Source organism: Manis javanica, chromosome 18, assembly GCF_040802235.1.
Source record: "Manis javanica isolate MJ-LG chromosome 18, MJ_LKY, whole genome shotgun sequence".
In the NCBI taxonomy this organism is placed as follows: Eukaryota; Metazoa; Chordata; class Mammalia; order Pholidota; family Manidae; genus Manis; species Manis javanica.
In genome coordinates this window covers 22,001,521-22,021,532 of record NC_133173.1, presented here as the reverse complement: position 1 = coordinate 22,021,532, position 20,012 = coordinate 22,001,521, and the positions used below count along the sequence as shown (strand labels likewise).

General features: G+C 36.8%; 1 protein-coding gene across 2 annotated transcripts in view; it reads right to left on the bottom strand.

Annotated features, from left to right (window-relative positions):
- Positions 1–20,012, bottom strand: part of GABRG3 (gamma-aminobutyric acid type A receptor subunit gamma3) — a 602,876-nt gene that overhangs the window by 13,664 nt on the left and 569,200 nt on the right. For both annotated transcript variants that reach the window (XM_037016602.2, XM_037016603.2), the window contains exon 7: positions 2,651–2,803. In XM_037016602.2, the coding sequence (XP_036872497.1) occupies positions 2,651–2,803 (153 nt within the window). The remainder of the gene's footprint in view (positions 1–2,650; positions 2,804–20,012) is intronic.

Genomic DNA, 20,012 nt, shown 5'->3' with positions numbered 1-20,012 from the left:
ATTTCATATATGTGGATCAACACTAAAGATTTAATCAAGCACTGTAGAAAAGACTTAGGAGAAAGACATACATGCAATGGATGGTTTAAAATGAAAGACATATGAATAAAGGAATGAAGGCTACTAGACACGAAGAAGAGAGAAACGACTGGGTGATTAGTATGTGGAATGAGTTGATGCTCCTCTAGATGAGCTCCTGGAAATCAGAACTTGCTGGAGCTGCTGGCTAAGCAGGCCAGTGACATGGACCACAGAATCTCAGGAACATAGACTTTAATACTCACTACCTTTAACACTCAGTGGTTCAATAGGAATACTATAAAATATATCTGCCTAGTGATACAACTCAAGGGATTGGGTAGACAAGACAGATGAGTGAGTGGATATCACAGCTCTTAATAGTGCCTTCTTGTACCTGCTCAGAGTAGTCACCCAGGGCCAGTTGGAGAATGAGTCTAATGGCATGGAGTGGACAGCTTAGCTATCTATGTGTAAAGGATGTTGACTTGGAAGTCAAAGCCCTCAGCATTGCTCTGGGCTTTCTCAGTATTTGGTCATGTGAAGTCACCTGTCTTTGAATTGGTTTCTTTAACCAGCACAGTGAAAACAGAAGGCCAGGCTCCCCTTACTGTAGGTGGGGTAGCTGTGACACCTCAATCAAAATGCTGTGTAAACTTGAAAACCTTATGCTGATGGAAGGTGTATTTTTTGGGGAAATAAAAGCTTTTGTAATAAATATCCAGTTGAACTTTTACAAAAATGTGGTGACCGTGTTTTATCTACAAAACCTGTTGGTAGGTACTTTTCACTATATTTGGAGATTTTTAAACTCCTTTCTTCAAAATACTTTACCTCATTGTTTTTCTCTTCTCATTTTGAATAGTTACAGTTGTTGTACACCTTCATATTGTCCCACAAATCGCTGAGGCTGTGTTCATTCTTTTAAATCTTTTTTCCCTTTCTTCAAATTAGATAAATTTTAAGTAATGGTCTTCAATTATACATGACCTTTATTCTGCCATCTTAAATCTGCTCTTAAATCCATTTAATGAATTGCTCAATTCAGCTATTATGCATTTCATTTTATAATTTCCTTTTTAATATACTTCATGTGCTGAGATTATCCATCTGTTCATTCATAAGATTATACATTCCTTTAAGTCCTTGAACATCGTTATTACAGCTGCTTTAAACTCATGTCTGTTGATTCAACATCAGAGTTGTCTTTTTATATTGACTCATTTCCTTTTTCTTGATCATAGATCATTTTCCTGTTTCTTAGAATGTCTAATAACTTATTATAGTATTGTACTCAATATTGTGGGTGATAATTTTTAAAGAGCATGGACTATGTTATCATTTTAAAAAGCCTGTTGAGTGCTTTCTTAAGGCAATTACTTTACTGATGGCTCTCCTTGATCATGTCATAACTTGTTTTAAGGGGTTTAGAGGTCTAGAGAACCCCTTTATTCTTAGGCATAGCACTTCTGGTGTCTCAGCTAAATATCCTGGTGTTAATGACATTTATCCCCTCTTGAATTGTAAATCTATAGTCTGTCAGCATTGTATGTTTAGTTTAGATGACAGACATATTTCTAGTGTGCCTGTCAAGGATACACTGGCTACTCTTTGTTAGGACTTCTGTAGTCTTGAGTTGTGCAAACATAACTGCATATTATACTGTTTTGAAACTGATCTTTAAAGCCATTCTCATTATGACACCCAATATTTATAATTGTGAGGTAATAACCTTAAGAATAGATACAAAATTTGTGTTATTCCTTTGCCAACTGTTTTACTAATTTTATCATGTATTTTTCTAAAGCATGTAAAATTAATACAAATAAAGGTTATTACAAGCTAATCTATCTTGCTCAAGTAGTACTTTGTAATTGAACAAACAAACAGAATAAAAAAACACAGAAAAAGCACAGTATAGTGTGAGAGAATTTGCAAAGCTTTTTAAATTGAGGCATCTCCTTCTTTTCTGAAAGAAATTTTTTGAGGAAAACAACCTTTAACATTCAGACATTACCTAGCTTCAGAAATCAAATATTGAAAGTTGGGCAAAATTCTTATCATAAAGAAAAACTCATATAAAACATGTTGCACAATTCTAAAAATCACTGAAATTTAATGTTTTATTAACAGGATTTAAGAGACCAGAGGAAACTTTATGAAAAGATTTTGAGCTTTAGTGTGTAGATTATAGCAAAAAAGAATGATCATTTTCTTGTTTACTGGTACAGTTGCAGAATGTCATAAACATAGACAAACAAAACTTCTTTTATTGAGACACTATTTTACCAATATTGTGTCTTTAGTCCTCAAAGGTATACGGTAAGTTCTTTTTACTTACACTGATATAATGAGATTTTCAAGTGTGGCACTGTCCCGATGTGGCTATGTTTGTATGATGACATCATCCTTAGAGCTAGTATCAGATAATGCAATTGGTTTATTCTTAATCTTTAACACCACTTTAAGTGGCACACATACAATGAGAAAGAACAATCTAAATGGCTACTTAAAACAATCGAAAGTAGCCCTCAAATTAGATCAATTATATTTGAGCTGAGTCCCTTTCATTGAGAGTATTTTATACTTCTGTATTAAAACAAAATGGTGGGACAGTCGTTTTGAAACTTACCTAATGCTGTTCTTGCTGGTGTAGCATCTTTTTTGATCCAAAATGACACCCAAGATAAAACCACAGTCAGTATACAGGGAATATATGTTTGAATAGTGAAGTATCCCATTCTTCTACTCAATTCAAAATATATAGTCATGACAACATAATCACCTGTAATGAAAAATTGTCAAAATTAAAACAACTTTCTTGGGCTAAAAATAATTCAGGGAAATAATTTATAACTTATTTTGTTAAATGAATAACTTGGATAAAAATATACATGCTACAATAATATCAAATTGGGAAAAGGATGAAAATGCTGGTGCTCTTAAACCTAATTTTTATAGTATTCATGGCTGTGCAATACATTTTTCTGGTATTGTAAAATACACAAAAACAAACATATTAATTGATGGAGGAGACAGACATAGTCAGTTCCATGACAGGCAATTACTCAATGAGCTTTTATTGCTTGAGTTAATCTGTATTTTGCATGCTTAAAATCAAGGGTAACATAACAAACTCAACCCTCAAGCAGTTCCATTGTCATTCTGTTTTTTCAACAGTAACAGAGCTTACATAAACTTTCATACATATACTTGTGTAACAATTTTGTATTTCTATTTTTATATCATGGATCTTAGCTATAAGCATGGACCTTGTACTTTATGTTTTATTTAATATTTTTATATTTATCTTATCCTCTCATGATTCTGGCACTTAGACTGTGCCAACCCAGAAAACAAACAGGAAATCACTTTATGACATTTTGCTCCATCTTCCTAAAGTAAAGCCACACCATACAGAATAGGGAGCAATACAGATGTGACAAGAGATTCCATAAGACTCCCTGGGGGATTGGAAGAGGGTGCATACTTAATACATTGTACACTTTATTCCAAAGTCATCTCTAATCATGCCTTTCGTAGGCAACCTCCCACTGATATCATGTCTCTACCCCTTCTCCCTTTTGACCTCCACCCTCTAGCCTGCTGGATTCACCCTTCTGGCATCTGAAGTTCACCATGTCCAGACCTGAGCTGTCTTCCCCATCTGCTCTTTATTAAGTCCTCTCACTTATTCAAGGTGGAGACCCAGAAGCCATTTATGACTCCTTTACCCTTCTTCAATTCCTTTCCCCACCAAGTCCAAACACCTTCTTCTGCTGAGGCCCCCAGCTTGTCTCTTAACCACCAGTCCTTCTCCACTTTAGACCAGTCTACATCCTACCACCAAAATAGTCTTGTTAAAACACAAATGTCATTACACCCTCTTCTTATACTCCTTCACCAGCACCTTGCTACCCTTATACAGTTGTCACACCTTTATTATGGTCTACAGACTTCTGCATAAACACCCCTTGCCCTGTAGTCTTTGTACTCTAGGCATTGGGTCTCCCAGGTCCTCAGATACGGCATGATCTCCCCTTAGGCAGCTGAACCTCTTCACTTCTGTGGAGGATGCTCTTCTTTTCCTATCCTCTGCATCCAGAGAGTCCCCACTCACCCCTGTCCTCCTCCCAACAACTGTAATTAATTCACCTATAAATACTAATGTAATATCTTCCTTCAAACCAATAAACTAGTTGGGTTACAGAATATGTCTCTTGTGTTTACCAGTGTTATTTAATAATAAGCAACCAATATTTGTTTGATGAAAAAATTATCCTGAAAGTCCTATTTTTACCTAAAAAGATTGACAGGGAGACTAGATTGAGCCATATGAAAATTATGCCCTTCAATAAACCAGAATATTTTTTTTCAGGATGCAGTGTGCTCTTGTAGCAATATTCAGTATGGTTGAAAGAAACATCAATTTTGAGATCATTTCCAAAGAAACATTAAAAATTTTAAGCAAATTGGCATTTCACCATAAAGGAGTCAGCATGATTAACCTGAAGTAATCAAAGAACAAAAAATTATTTTCCTAAGTAAAATGAATGCTACACTACATCATTTCCTGGGAAAGTATTATTGAATTATGTGTGATATTGAAGTGCCTATTAATTTTTTACATAAAATTTCAATTAAAAAGCAAGCAGAAACAAATATTAGATAGAAAAACAAAACATAATAAATCACCCTAGCAGTTATGAATACAGCCTCAAAGAATTTTCAGAGAGTTGAGTAATTTTTTCAACCACCATTTTAGGTTCCTGAGTAAGATAAACAGAAAGACAGTTCCAAACAGATGCACAATCCATTTGGATAAATCCACCTGCTTTTCACCAACCCGAGGTGAACAGGCCTCCATACCTGGGCTCAGCAACCCCCTTTGCCTGACTCAGAGGTCTGCTACGTCTCCCGTGGTCAGGTGTGTGAGTGAGATGAGCTTCCACTACCCTCTGAAACATGATTCTGTAACTCAACAGAAGAAGTGGTTCCAGAGTGCTCCATGGTTCTTGTTTCCCAGCTTTTGCAGGGTACAACTACCTAGAGAAGCAGTGGCAGGAGGAACTGTAGGTTCTATGCCCCATACAGGAAGACTGCCACTTAGCCAATGTGCCACACATCCTAAATTGGAAGGGAGAGGCCAGGTGCATCACATGTTTCTGTACACACCTAACTTGCTTGTCTAGGCCTGAGGTAAAACATATCCTCACAGGAGGCAAACACCGTTCCCTAAATCTGAAAACATTTGGCTGAAAAGTTTCTCAGACAGGACAAGTGTGTCTAGATTACATTTGCCATTAGTTGTAGGACTCTTAACTGAAAGAAAAAAATTGTTCCTTCTCTCTGCTCCTGCTCTGCAAGTGTTCATATAACCACTAGTATGTAAACGTTCACTCCCATGGACCCAGCCACCAACAGTGTGGGTGTGGTCTCAGCTCCTGGCGCCTGCTTCTTGGAGACCTTCCTTTCTTCTCTGTGGTGTCTCACCCATGCATCCTGATCAACGTGCACATTTCCTAATGCAACCCACAAACTAGACTGAAATATTTTTGACTTTCTGTTATCAGCTCCTTTCAAACCAGAGATACATGGGTTTCCAGTTGACTCTTAAGGCAGATAACAAGGATCTGGAATCCATAGAGGACTCCGCAGTCCACCCTGGAATGTGTCTGACACCTGCTTCCCAGGGGGAACATGGAATAGAAACAGCTATGGAAGGAATGCAAAGCTTCTCTTTGATCCATCAAGGTATAAAAGTCATCTTTGGGCCTAGTGGAGTTAAGAGAACAAGTTGCCCTTTACCAATTGCTATTTTTGTGATCCATTTATTTTTCCTGAGCAAATGTAAAGAAAGATATATGAAATATTGAAGACTTTTTAGAAGAACATGTGTAGTTCAATGTTTAGCACAATGGCACAATGGCACACAGTAGACAGTCAATACATATTTATGAAATAGAAATTTATTGGGCTAATAGTATTTTCCATGAAGTTTGGAAGTACAAAGATTAATAAGATACAGAAAGTTTCTTCAAGGGTAAAGACTAGTCACATCTCCATAATTTACCCCAATATTGTTCCCAGAGAATATACTATAAATCCTTATTCACTCCATGTCATAGACACCCTCATTTGTTTGTTCACTGCAGTCACCAATTCTTCCTTTGAATATCCTTTAAACATTGCTGTTATTTCCCCAGAGTTCTCCTCCTTCTGGTGGCCATGTCTTCGCTCCCCCTCACAGAGTACCCACCTGTAGTCTCCTTTCAAAATATCTCAAGTTAATGCCCCTCAAAAGCGAGTGAGACCTGGTGATTAGTAAGCAAGGCTCAGAACAATAAAAGCTTAATCTCCATCTTATCCAAGTTTGCCCTGGAAGACTTGTCTTTTATTTTCTTCTTGACATCTCATGAAAAGGTGCTCATTTTAAATACATTTTATCAATCTTTTATTTTACTGTTGTGCTGTTAGTGTCATCCTTGAGAATCTGTTCTCTAATGTAAGATCAATGTACTATTTTTTTGTGTGAGTTTTGCTTTTATTTTTATATGCAGTGGCTTCTTCTTCAAATTAAGTGTTTTAAATTCCTTGATCATTTGTCACAGTATTATTTATTGCCACTACAAGTCATCTGGAGAACCACCTCATGTGTCCATAGGTGAATTCATCTGTTTCTGCATGCCAATTCTTGCACAATTATCACACTATCTCAATCATTAAATTGTCAGGCACATCCTAAAATGACCCCCAATTAGTCATTCACTTGCTCACATAATTCTCTCATTTGGAGTGTGAGCAGAAACTGTGATTGGTTTTAACCAAGAGAACATAACCTGTCACTTCATTGATTAGGTTACTTCATATGGCAAAGGTGAATGGATTTTGCAGATCTGTTGATTTCAAGTTAATCCAAAGAAAGATTATTTTAGGTGGGCCTGACTTAATTAGATGAAAAACCATAAAAGAAGTACTGGATCTTTTTCTGAAGAGAGGTTCTCCTTCTCATCTTAAAGAAGTGAGCCACCATTAGCTCTACAGCCAAAAATAATGAATTCTGCCAACAGCCTAATGAGTTTAGACATACATTCTCCAGGCAAGCCTTCAGGTGAAAATGAGACTCAGCAAATATTTCAATTGCAGCCTTGTGAGAACTTGAACAAAGGACCCAGCTAAGTCACACCCATGCTCTTAATCACACAAATGATGAATTATAAATGTATGTTTTGTTTTAAGCCACTAAATTTGTGGTAATTTGTTACATAGAAATGGGAAATGAAGGGAGAGTGACATCAACAAGGTGGCCAAATACTATGTCATTCAAACATATTCCCCCATCAACAACATTAATTTGGCATCCATTCATGGATAAAACTGCCTTTGTGGGAGCTGTGGGGCCCAGGTGGAGTTTGTGAAACCCTGGTGCAGTCCATGAATGAAGAGAGCTATTCTAAGAAAACAGCCCCATATCCAGGTGGCTGACACATCAACTGTGGTCTTAGCTAAAGACCTGCAAACAGCTCTGTTTCTCTGAGGACTCAGCTTCAGACCTGTTTGGCTCTGGTTTTGTCACCAGCCCCATATGCCAAGGGAACCATGAGGAGTCACACCCACTATGTGTTTGGTAAAAGGCATATGGAAGTGACTGCTACTTCAGGTATGAAGACAACAATGCGAGACTTCAAGGAATATAAAAAATCCAAGAAACATAACCCCCCAAAAGAGACATAGTAATTTTCCTGGAACCAACCCCAAACATAGATATTTATGGTTTACCCAGTAATGAACTCAAAAAGCTATTTCTAAGAAGCTCAGTAATCTACAAGAAAAGACAATTCAAGGAAATCAGAAAAATAAGACACAAAAACTAAGAAGTTAAACAAAGAGATACTTGTAACAAAAATTACAAAAACGAACCAAACAGAAATTCTGGAGCTGAAAAATAAAATTAATGAAATGAAAAAGAAAAAAGCAACAGAGAGAGCATCAACATCAAACTTGATCAAGCAGAAGAAAGAATATGTGAAGAGCAGGACCTTTGAAAGTATCCATTCAAAGGAGAATAAAGGAAAAAGAATAAAAAGGAGTGAGGAAAATGTATGTGAGCAACAGGATATAATTAATAGAAAAAATGTAAATTATGGAGTTCCAGAAGGTGAGGAGAGGCAAATGGGGGCATAAAATTTTTTTATGGCCTAGAAATTCCTAAATCTGGAGAAAGATTTAGACATACAATAACATGAAGCTAATAGGTAAACTCCAAATTTCAATCTAAAATAATGTTTTCCAAAATACATTATAATAAAATTGACTAATATAAAGACAAAGCAGCAAGAGAAAAAAAAGTTCTCTCATGGAAGGAAACCTCCATAAGGCTATCAGCATATTTCTCAGCAGAAACCCTGTAGACCAGGAGCAAGTGGGATGATACATCCAAAGTGTGGAAGGAAAAAAAAACTTTACCCAAAAAATTGTCCTACAGAAATAAAGACAAGGTAGTCTTTCCTAAATAAAATTCGAGGGAGTTCATCATCACTATACCTGCTTTGCAAGAAATAATGAAAGAAGTTTTTCAAGTTGAAACAAATGGATACTAATTGGTAACATTACAACATATGAAAATATACAAGACACTGGTAAAGATAATTACTTGGTCTAACTCAGCATCGGGCCAAGTCAGAAGTTTCTGGAGGATCCTATTTTTGTAAAAATACCTTACAAAGGGGGGAGTCGAAGGGGACTGTTGAGCCACTGTGTTGTACATTTGATAAAATCTAAAAAAGAAAGTTAAAAAAAAAAGAAAAACAAAACTTAATAACAACAAAAAATACATTACAAAATAATTACAGATATTTACATGTGTTTTTGGTGTTTTGTTTTAATTTTATCACCATTTCACTACAACTTCTTTTCTTTCTGGTGTTGGCAGGTTTGTGGTTGCTTCCTACCTTAGATGTTTCCTCCCCCTTTTTTTTTTCATTCCATTATTTCCAGAGGGCAATATGTGTTAAAATATCTCTACTCTCTCATTTATGTCATTTTTTTAAAGGGAGAATCATATGCATTTCTATTTAAATGAACAGTTGAGTTCATACCCATATTTTTATCATTCAATGTTCATGATGACTGAAATAAAAATGTATAAGTATCACATATTTTACAAAAGGAATATGAAATGATTTTATTAAAATCAGTTTTTACTTCATGTTCATAAGCATGTTTAATCATGAAGTAATGGGTAACTTTTAGAACAAGAAGCTTGGAAATTTGATGTTATTAATTCTGTACAAGGTTAATGAGTTAAGATAAATGTCTGAAAATGGAGTACTAGAGGAATCTTCAGAATAATTATCTTATACAGGTCACTAATTTCTGAAAAATAAAATGCAATTCAATATTTTAAGTGTAAATAGGATATCTTTTTTTATATGTACCCCTATATAGTACATACATAATGATCCATTTGATTGCATTCTTAACCTGTAGCTTTTTTTTGCATTTTTGGCATTCAATTTTTATTAGCTATGCCATCTCCCATTTGTTCTTATTTGTTCTTAATCAGATGAAGAATCAGGAGCATGGATGGGACAGCATGAATTTTTGGTTTCCGCTCCAAAATGTAAAGAACTGGGTAGTTGTTACTCTTGTCTTTACAAGAAAGAGACATACAAACTGAAAATCAACGTTTTTTGACCTGCCAGAGAAATGAGGTTATATGGTAAACCACCATCCCAGAATAAGACATATCCAGAGAGATAGAGAACACAGGATTTCCTTACTGAGAGAGGAAGTTGCTGGATGCCATAAGCTAGTAGAAACACAAAAACACCAATTTTTAACAGATTTCTTGAGGCTGAGTGTACAGCGGCATGAGAATGAGAGACCCTCAGAGCTGCGGACATGAGGGGCACCAGGATATCTGCAGGTTTTTCCTCCAAGTACTCACTAAGTTCTTGTGAGGAGGCTTTGAGAAAGTTCTCGAAGTGTCCCTAGTAGAACAGACAGCACACCTATCAGAAAACCTTCCCAGATCTTCTGCCTAACAAAGGCCTGAACTCCAGGGAGAAAGGACTCTACCAGGGGACAATTCTGAAACCTAACCCCAAATGAGGCTATCCCTGTTCCAGCCTGCTCCAGCCTTCCTGTCTCACCTAAGGGGAAAACTGCATGGTCAACAGGAATAGAGATTCAAGGAAGTAGACTGTAAAATCTATGGCTAGAAATAAAATGAACTAATATAAGCTGCTCAATTGGAGCCAAAGAAGGTAAAAAAGAAACAAAGAAAAATGCAGCAAACAGAAAAGGATTACAAAGATAGTAGATTTCAATCTAACTTTATCAATAATTACTTTAAATGTGAATGGTTTAACCACACTAGTTAAAAGACAGATTGCAAGAATAGATTGAAGAAAATAAAAAAGAAAACACAAGTGACACCGACTATATGTTGCCTCCAAAAGAGCTACTTTAAATATAGACTCAGATAGGTAGAATAAAGGGATGGAAAAAACATATAATGCTTATACTAACTAAAAGGAAGCTGGAGTAGCTATATTAATTTCAGACAAGACAGACTTTAAAATGAGGAGATTATGTGGGATAAAGAGAGATATTATATAATGAAAAGAGGCCAATTCTCTAGAAAGTTCAAGCTAGGTCAATAAAACAAGAAAAAGAGATAAAAAATACACAGATTGGCAAGGAAGAAATAATATCTCTTAATTTACATACAACATGATGTCTGTGAAGAGTACACAAATAATCATCCTAGAATAAGTAAGGTTAGCAAGGTCACATGGTACCATATCTATATATGAAATTAACTGCTTTCCAAATACCAGCAGTAAAGAGTTGGAATTTCAAGTTTAAAAATTCAGTTCCATTTATAATAAATAGCATTCCCCCCAAATTTGATTTTTTTCATCAACAGTTTTGTTTTCTACATACACATTCTCTGTGTGTGTGTGTGTATACATATATATATATATATATTTATATATTACTATCTTTGTAATCCTTTTCTGTTTGCTGCATTTTTCTTTGTTTCTTTTTTTCTTTTATATATATATAAAGTACTTACGTTGTACATCTAATATGTACAACCTAAGTACTTTATATCCTTCCTTGCTTGATTACATATGATACAATATTATAGACATTAAAATATGGACACATTTAGCTTAATATAGATATTCATGGAGGGAATATACATTATATACAATAGATTTTATATGTATATCTATACATATGGGGTGTGTGTGTGTGTGTGTGTGTGTGTGTGTGTGTGTGTGCGTGCATTCACAGGTTATTGTACATACATATATTTCTTTGCTCTATCTGTGGAGAGGATCTAGAAGCAATGATATCCCTCTAGCAATGAGCCAACCCAGCAACCATATCTTCTTGGAGCGTAATACTATTCCCCAACGAAGGGAATCAAGGCTTCTTGGAGAAATCTCTGATTTTTTGGCTAGGTGAGGATATACACAAAAGTCGAGTTCTATTGTTAAATTAAATTAAAAATCAACAATAGAAAGATGTCTAGAATATTTCCACATATTTTGAAGTAAAGCAAACTCTTTAAAAAATACATTTATGAATTGGAGACTTCTGCCTCTGGAAAGATGTAGCTGATGTACTTTTTTCTCTTCTTCCCATTAAATGCAACTAAATATCTTGGAAATTGTATGGAAAGAAAATACAAGAAAACTTGGAAGAGTGGTAAGAAGACAGAGAAGCTGGGGATGTAAGGACCCAAGGAAAAATACAACGGTGAGCTGTCTGGTTCTCTTTACAATCTGCCCAAACACCAAAGAAAACACTGAGGACCCGCCCTCACTCATTCCAACAGGCTGACTGGTTCCCTCAACTTCCAGGCTCGCCGGGCTGTGAGGAGACGGCCCCACCGCTACCCCTCCACTCTAGTAGTGACAGAGAACATCAAGCAGAGAGTCAGGACTGTTATGCCTTCAGAGTGGTAAGAAACTCTCCCACCCATGTGGTGACAATGTGGACCATGGGGAACCTGGACTTCTGCTCCTACTCAGCGGTGATGAGGCAGTGAGGTTACTGCAGACAGAGTAACAAAAAGCTCCCTCCTCTCAGGTGTCAGTAGAGTCCAAGCAGAAATGGTACTCACAGCTTCACTTAGCAGTAATGAGGTGAAATCGCTCTATAACTGCCGGAAAGATCACAGGAAGTCAGCTAAAACATATTCAAATGAGATCCAGTCTCATAATGTCATGCCCATGTTTATATTTCAACTGAAAATCACTTATTCCAAAAACAAGGAAGATCTCAAACCAAAAAAGACAATCAATAGATGCGAATACCAAACTGGCAGAGATGTTTGAATTATTTGTCAGCCATCATAAAAATGATTAAATGAGCAATTATGAACATAATAGAGAGAAATGAAAAGTAGAAATTCTCAGGAAAGAAGTAGAGGTATAAAGAAGAACCAAATGGAAAATTCTGAGCTGAAACCCACAGCTAAAAGGAAAATCTTAGTGGGTGGGCTTGACAGCAGAATGGAGGGGGCAGAAGAAAGAATTAGTAAATTGGACGATAAAACGAGAATTTATCCAATCTGGACAACAAATATTGAAGAAAAGTAAACAAAGTCTTAGGGATCTGTGGGACTGTAACAAAAGATCTGTAGAAAACGGTCTGGTAGTTTCTTTAAGAAGAAAACTAAACATGTACCTGCCATCCATATAACTTGGCAATCGCACTCCTGGGCATTCATGCCGGAGAAAAGGAAGCTGATGCTCACACAAGGACTTGTACACCTATGCTTACAGCAGCTTTATTTGTAATAGCCAAAAATAAAAACGTCTAGATTCCCTTCAAGTGTTAATAGTTAAAGAAACTACTGAGCAATAACACTGTACACTCAATAACTTGGATGAGTCTATAGAATTGAGTGGAAAAAGAAAAGCCAAAACATCCCATTTGTGTGATTCATTCATACAGCATTCCTTGAATGACAGGATGGAACTGGAGAGCAGGTTAGTAGTTACCGAGGCCTAAGGGGGCAGCGAAGGTGGGAGAGAAATGAGCAGGGCTGCCAAGGGGCAGCATGAAAGATTCCTGTGGTCATGGAAACGTTTTACATCCTGACTGTATTACCGATCTGTGACACACTTTTCTTTCAATAGATTACCATTGGGACAACTGGGTAAAGAATACAGGGATCTCTGTATTATTTCTTCCAACTGCATTTCAATTGATTAACTTAAAAGAAAAAGAGTAATTAAAAAGCACCATATTGGTCATAGAATAAATCGAAATGTAAATTAGAATTATTTATGATGGAATAAAAATGATATGGGATGTAAATGTTGAAAGAAAATGAACTTAGTGAAAATTATCAGTGATTCTGAATTAGACGTTGTACCTAATTTGATAAGCCTCACTTACCCAAACCATCTGACTTTGATTAAATACAAGTCACATGCTCTCCCTACCTCGAGTTTGGCCCCTGTTTTAGAGCCCTCTTGCTGGTGATTATGTTCCCTGTCCCTTGCCTCCCCACCTTGTTACTGGGCCATAAGGACAGGTCCTCTAACGTCACTGTCTTGGAGTGCTTCAGCATGGGTAGGCAAGGCTTGTGGGCAATTAAACAAGTGTCATCCTCTGAAAGTCGGCGTTTTCTCAGTGCACTATCACACTCTATTCCCTTACTCATAGATGACTTCATTAGAGTAGATGAAAGATAACTAAGATTAAAGCTCCTAGTTTCTCATCCCCAGGTGTTCAAAGGTGCTTTCATACTACCCATTAAGATAGAACTTGGGTAAAGCTCTAAATGCCTGTAGAATGTAGATGAGGAGTGTTGAGCTGGGATGTTTCATAAGCATATTCTACTTTGTTTAGTATTGGTTCAAATGTTGAATCCCAAGGCTTTGGGGTTTTTCACAGCTGATGGAATCCCTTCAAATTGAGTGTCAAAGATGAACTGTCAGTTAGGAAGCCTGATCTAAATAGATTGCAGAAGAACGACCCTTTTCTGGGATAGAACTCATTACATCTGTAAGGGTTTGAAATGGCTTTGAAATGACTGATCTGGGGACTCTAAAAACCAGCCCTCAAGGACAAGCCTCGTGATCAGTCCATAACTGTGTGCAGGCAGTCTTTCAGGGAGATTTGTAGGACTTGCTTTGGAAAAGAGAATCTCTGTTCCGGGCACATCATTGTGATTGATGTCATCCCTCTTTAGGGACAAACCTGCTAATCTGCTTCCAGAACTCCTTTCAACATTTAGAAATAGGAGTTGGTTCTTGCTTTAATCACAAAGCTTCTCCAGGCTAAACCTAAGGTCATCTCTTACCTTTTTATTCTCCCTTACTATTTTTTTAATTAGGGATTAATTTTTTTATAGCAAATACCAATGATGCCTGCAAATGACCAAAAATTAGAGACACTTGTGACATTATTAATGTGTATAATCCAACTTTGGTAATGAACTCCATAGATCTGGCACTCCACTACTTTAACTTGTGAATGTATCCTAAAATAAAAATATGTGAGATCATAGAGTAGGCTGGGCATATTTTTAGGATTTTAAATTGACAGATGGGACTTAACATAGAAGACGCTTCCAGAAAAAGCAGATTTTAGGGAGAGGGAATTAAGGAGCTCCTTTATTTAAAACACATTTTATGTTATGTCTGTGCTGGCCCTGGGCCTCTGTCCACAGATTTATCCGTCTGCTCTGAGCTGTGCCTCATAGAGGCCAACAACTATGACCATTTCCCCTGCTACTGGGCAACTGCCTAAATGGTTACCAGTAAGAAATGCAGGTGACAGAGTGGAGAATGGGAGAAACTAGGGTATCTCTCCCTCTTTCGGTCTGCCTTGGGCTGTGTCACAGGGACATGGTGTCCTCTAGTTTCTGTGAAGCTACTTGATTGTGCCTTCCTTTGTCCTACTGACCTGGGGCTGGGTGTAGCATCTTCTGTTCTTACCAGTCTCTGGGTTGTCTCACTATCCCCTATTTGTCTTTTCTGTCCTTCAATCACTTGTCTAACCAATTCCCTACATTCAACTCCATCTACTGTTTTCCTAGTTACTCTATGACCAGCTCAAGTCAGCTGATATGTAACGGATATGTCTCCTATGAGAGAACTATGCTTGCTTCTCCAACTTCGTCCATCTTCTGTGCTTCCCACTCTGTGCATTCCAGACAATGGGCCTCTTTCAGTGGCAGGATCCCCTTATTCTCCTTCTAACAGCTCAAATGCCCAGAGCTACCTTCTCTCCCATGTCAAATGCAGCTCTTCACCTGGTGAGTACCGCTTTGTCCTTCAGGTCTTAGTTCAAAGGTCACATTCCTGGCTACTGGAGTGAGGTCAGGCTCCCCAGGTTTGCTTACAGAAGATTGTGCCCATGTGTTCTCCACTTACCACAGTTACAACTTCATACTTCTCTGTGACACTATTTATTAATGTACATCTTCCCTATGTGCCTGTAAACTCCAACAGAGCTGGGCCTGTGCTTCCTTTATTCACTGTTTTATTCCCAATGCCTAGCAAGAGACATTACTCATAGCAGATGATTACTAAATATATCAGCCAAAAAATGAATGAAAATCCAATTGCTGCTCGCCAAATGGATGAGTAGATTAAGAAAAAGATAGTCTTGGTAGGAACTGCTGGGGACTCCAGTCTTCCCCTGCCTTCCTTATTCTCTGATCATATTCTCAGCCTTGCCAACCTTCTGATGTACTTTGCAGACTCATAGGCAATAGTTTTGTTCTCTGTATTTATCAGAATGACTGATATAATTATTCATCCATCATCAGAACTCTTATTTTGTAAATCATATTAGCATAGCATGATTTTAAGAGTACAGCCACAGAAACTATCTTGCCTGGATTTCAGGCAGGTAGTTCATCTCTTTGTGCCTCATTTTCCTTACCTATGAAATGGGAATAATAATGGTATCTATATCTCACAGTAGTTGGGAAGATTAAATTAATTATGTAAACTCTCAGAATAGGACCTAACAGAAGGAAGCTGTCAGCACATGTCAGCTGTGTTTTTGGAGTAAGCTGATGTTGTAGACAATACCTGCCACCTTTGGTGTTTTTGAGAATGAGGACAGAGTAGAATTCATAGTTTGTATCTAATTTCTTCAGTAAAGGTTATAACCTTAACTGATGCTAATGCTCACTGCTTATCAAATATTCTCAGAAGCCTTACTGCTTCTTACATGGAAATAAACATTTACAGTGAAACAACATTTTTATATTAAAAAGAGTTGGTTTTTGAAAACAAATGTAAGACTAATTGGAGTTGAACCTTTTTTTAATATGAGTGTGCCTTTCACCAAAGACTAGATTGTTTATAGTCAGTAATATGTCTCTAGACTTAGAGCTATTGTTTCAATAATAGAGGATATGAATGGAAAAATGCGCATTAGAAAACCAGTCTCCCCTGTGGACTATTATATCTTATTTCCTGAGACTCCTGGGGAATTTTCTGAGATCAAACAGTGCTTAGAATGGAAACAAGCAACCACTTTATCAAATCTGCATTTTCAATATTCTAGAATTAGCCTTACATCTTTGTACCAAATTAAACCATGAAAATTCTAACAATTGTCATAATGTATAATTATAAATATGAGAAAAATATGCCTCAAGCCAAATGAAGTTTGTTATCTTGGGATGATGGAAACATTTTATTTAGTACCCTTATAACTGACCAAGTTTGTTTGATTGCAGATATAATTTTCCAAAATTATAATCAAAGGCTAGACTAAGCCCAGCCATATATCAAAAAAGTGATACTTGTCATATGGGTCAGTAGACAAGCCATATGGATGGAGTAGTGGAAATTCACAATTGTCCCCATGAAAACTGTAAAAAATGCCATCTTTCTGATATGGTATATGCTTCCAAGGGGAAAGCATTAGAAACCTAGGCCTTAGATTTCTCCGAAACAACAGTCAAGGCTGGAAGACAAGAGAACAATGTCTACAAAGTTCAAAGGGAAAGAAACTGTGAATCAGCCTAGATACAATTAAAGAAAAATTGCATGGGCAGACATTCTTAAACATGAAAGAAACATGACCGTACTTATGGGTCCTTCATGAAAGAAATAATTTAAAAATAAAATCCATTCAGTTAACTATTGGCTCAAATTAAGAACTAAGGGAGGAAGGGAACCTTACGTGAGGAAGCTTGGTCATCATCGGACTCGTCATTCAGGAGAGAGCTGATGCAAAACAGCTTTGGAAGATATCATTCAAGAAGATAATTTGAAATGTGTAGAATCTGACAATGTAAAACATCACAATGTAAGCAGTAAGTAGCCATGTGGGATAGTAAAGAGAGGACGTCTTAGAATGACAGTGTGTCTGAGACAGAGAAGAGCAGTCTGTGGCATCTGGAACCGGTCTGGTAATACTGGCCAGGGCTTGTGTTGGGCTGACGTTCCCACGCAAGCATGTGGTGGCATCCAGAATCGGAGCCAAGCCCCACTCCCTCACACCTTCCTCCTAACACCTGTAACAATTCCTTTCTCTCCCTCTGGCTGAGGTGCCCACGGTTGCTGCAGTGCAGGCTCCCTTTTGCTGCAACAAGGAGCACCCCAGCTTGATGGTAGGTGTGTTTCTGATCTCTGGCTGAAGGGTACTGACATCACCTGTCTGTCATAGCCTGCTGAGTCTACCTAAAATCAGAGCAGATAGCCAACAGTCTGACACTGAAACTTTAAAGAAATGTTTCTCTTAATTTAGAGGAACCTTTTAGAAAATAATATATTTTTTCATGAAAAGACATTTATTTGAAGTTTTACTTTGCCTATTTTCTTTTTAATTTCTTCTTCTAATACAATAAAATTAAATATATTTAATAGAAAATTAATTTCTATATTAAATTGAAATTTAAATACATTTTTTAATTTTGAAAATAGCGTTGATAATATGATAATATAAAATTTTTATAAATGTAGACTGGTCTAGTAATCTGTGTGGATTCACTGAATACATTTTTGGAAGACATCTACCTAATATTAACTCTGGTGTTTAATAAGAGATGTGTTCTTTTTTAAATCATCTTTATACTTTTGTCCATGTTAGAGGTGTTTTTTTAAATATGACAACAAACCTATTGTATGAAAAAGAGTATGTCTTCCATTAAAAAATTCTAACTGTATTTCCTAAGATTATTTACAATTGGTGGAGGATGGAGATTTATTCATTTATATATTTTTCTGTGATTTTTAAGTTTTTAAAGATAGCATTTTAAAACTTGGGGAATATGAACAAATAATTTAAGAAGCAAAGGAAAACATTATCCAGAGATGAGAATAAAACCACCATTAAGGTTTTGTTATATTTGGTTGCATACCTCCAACAAACACATAAAGGATCATAAAGGGTAAATAGAAGGAGAATACAGTTATTTTACCCTAATGTCTCATTATAAGCATTTTTTCCTTGTTCAAAACAATGAATTCTTTCACAGTCTTTTTATTCAATACAAATTACCCTTTTTCTTTGGGGCCATTGGACAGTTTGTGAATTGAAGACACAGAATTTCCTTGATAACAAACACTTCAAATAGGTATGTTGCCGAAGGCCAACCCTTAGGCAAAAGTAAACGCACAGATGCATTACTGCCAGGGGTTCTTTCATCAATACAAAGGATAATATAAATATCTGTTTTAAACAAATAGCTGTTCTACTTCAGCAAAACAAATTTCTTTACAAACAATGTCATTCTATTGAATCCACATGTTACTTCAAAGATTCATTCCCTAGAAAACACTCTGGCCTTTGGTATAATAAAAATGGAATTAAAAAAAAGAAGCCCTGTGCTGGGAAGGGACTGGGAAGGGACATCTTTGTACTAAGGATCTGGACTAAGTACTCCAGACTTACCTCTCACCCTACTAACCACGACACCATCAGCACGCTCACCTTGGGCTAAAGGCTTAACCACTTTGTGATGTGGTAGGATCCAGTCCTTAAGTTCACACCATCCTCAGCCTTTTGAAGTGAGACTTAAGATCAAAGTATCTTCTTTTTATTAATTTTATCTGTGACTTTCTTACAGAAGAAATAAAAATCTCTCAAAATGCAACCTATCCTTTCATTTAAGACCTATATGGGGAGCTATGATGAATACTTAGCTAAGTCCATATCTTTAAGTCCTCATTAAAACTATGGGCTTGCTAGCTACTTTCTGAAAAAGATACTTTGTTCTAGTTCATTATAAATAATCCGGACAAAATGGGCAATTCATGACACTGCAATTCTGGGTAAAGTCCAAACCTCTAGAGCTTTATTTATTGATAAGGCAAAGGCTTTTGGTATAAAGAATCAATAATCACCCCAACATGGTTTGATAGCAAGGTTTTGATAAACACATTACACAAGTTATATGAGATATTACTAAAAAGTTCATAAATAAGGTAGCAATGGTGAATTGATATAAGGGGTGTGGGTAAAACTGCAATATTTTCAGAATATCTTGCCTGGCTTTAATGCATCTCCATATCAACAGGCATTCAGGGGTGGAGAGAGTATGGCTTTAGTGCATTTGCATATCAATAGGCATTCCTCAGGGATGGAGACAATTTCATCTCCATATCATTGGGTAATTACCTGAGCAATAGAGGGCTTGTCTGAACTTGAGAAGTTAGGAGGAGGTCCTGGTATACTTCGACTGGAGCAGAAAAGAAAGAGACAGCCCTGAACTGCAGTTTGTAAGCAATAAACGGGTTTTAAACTTTATTTCTCCCTTTGACTGATTCCGGTTTTAGAGATATTTTGCCCCCGGATTTCTGTTCCCCAGAGTTACATCTGGAAGTAGTGGGCAGGATCTCTGAACCTGAAATCTGTCATAATGGGTGTGACCTTTGAGAGGGCTGCCCCTAAAGATGATGGGGAGAAATTGCACTCATGCCAAGGGGCGTTTGTCTACACTCATATGGTCATGGAGATGCCACCACTGCTGTTGGCTGTGTGACCCTGACCCA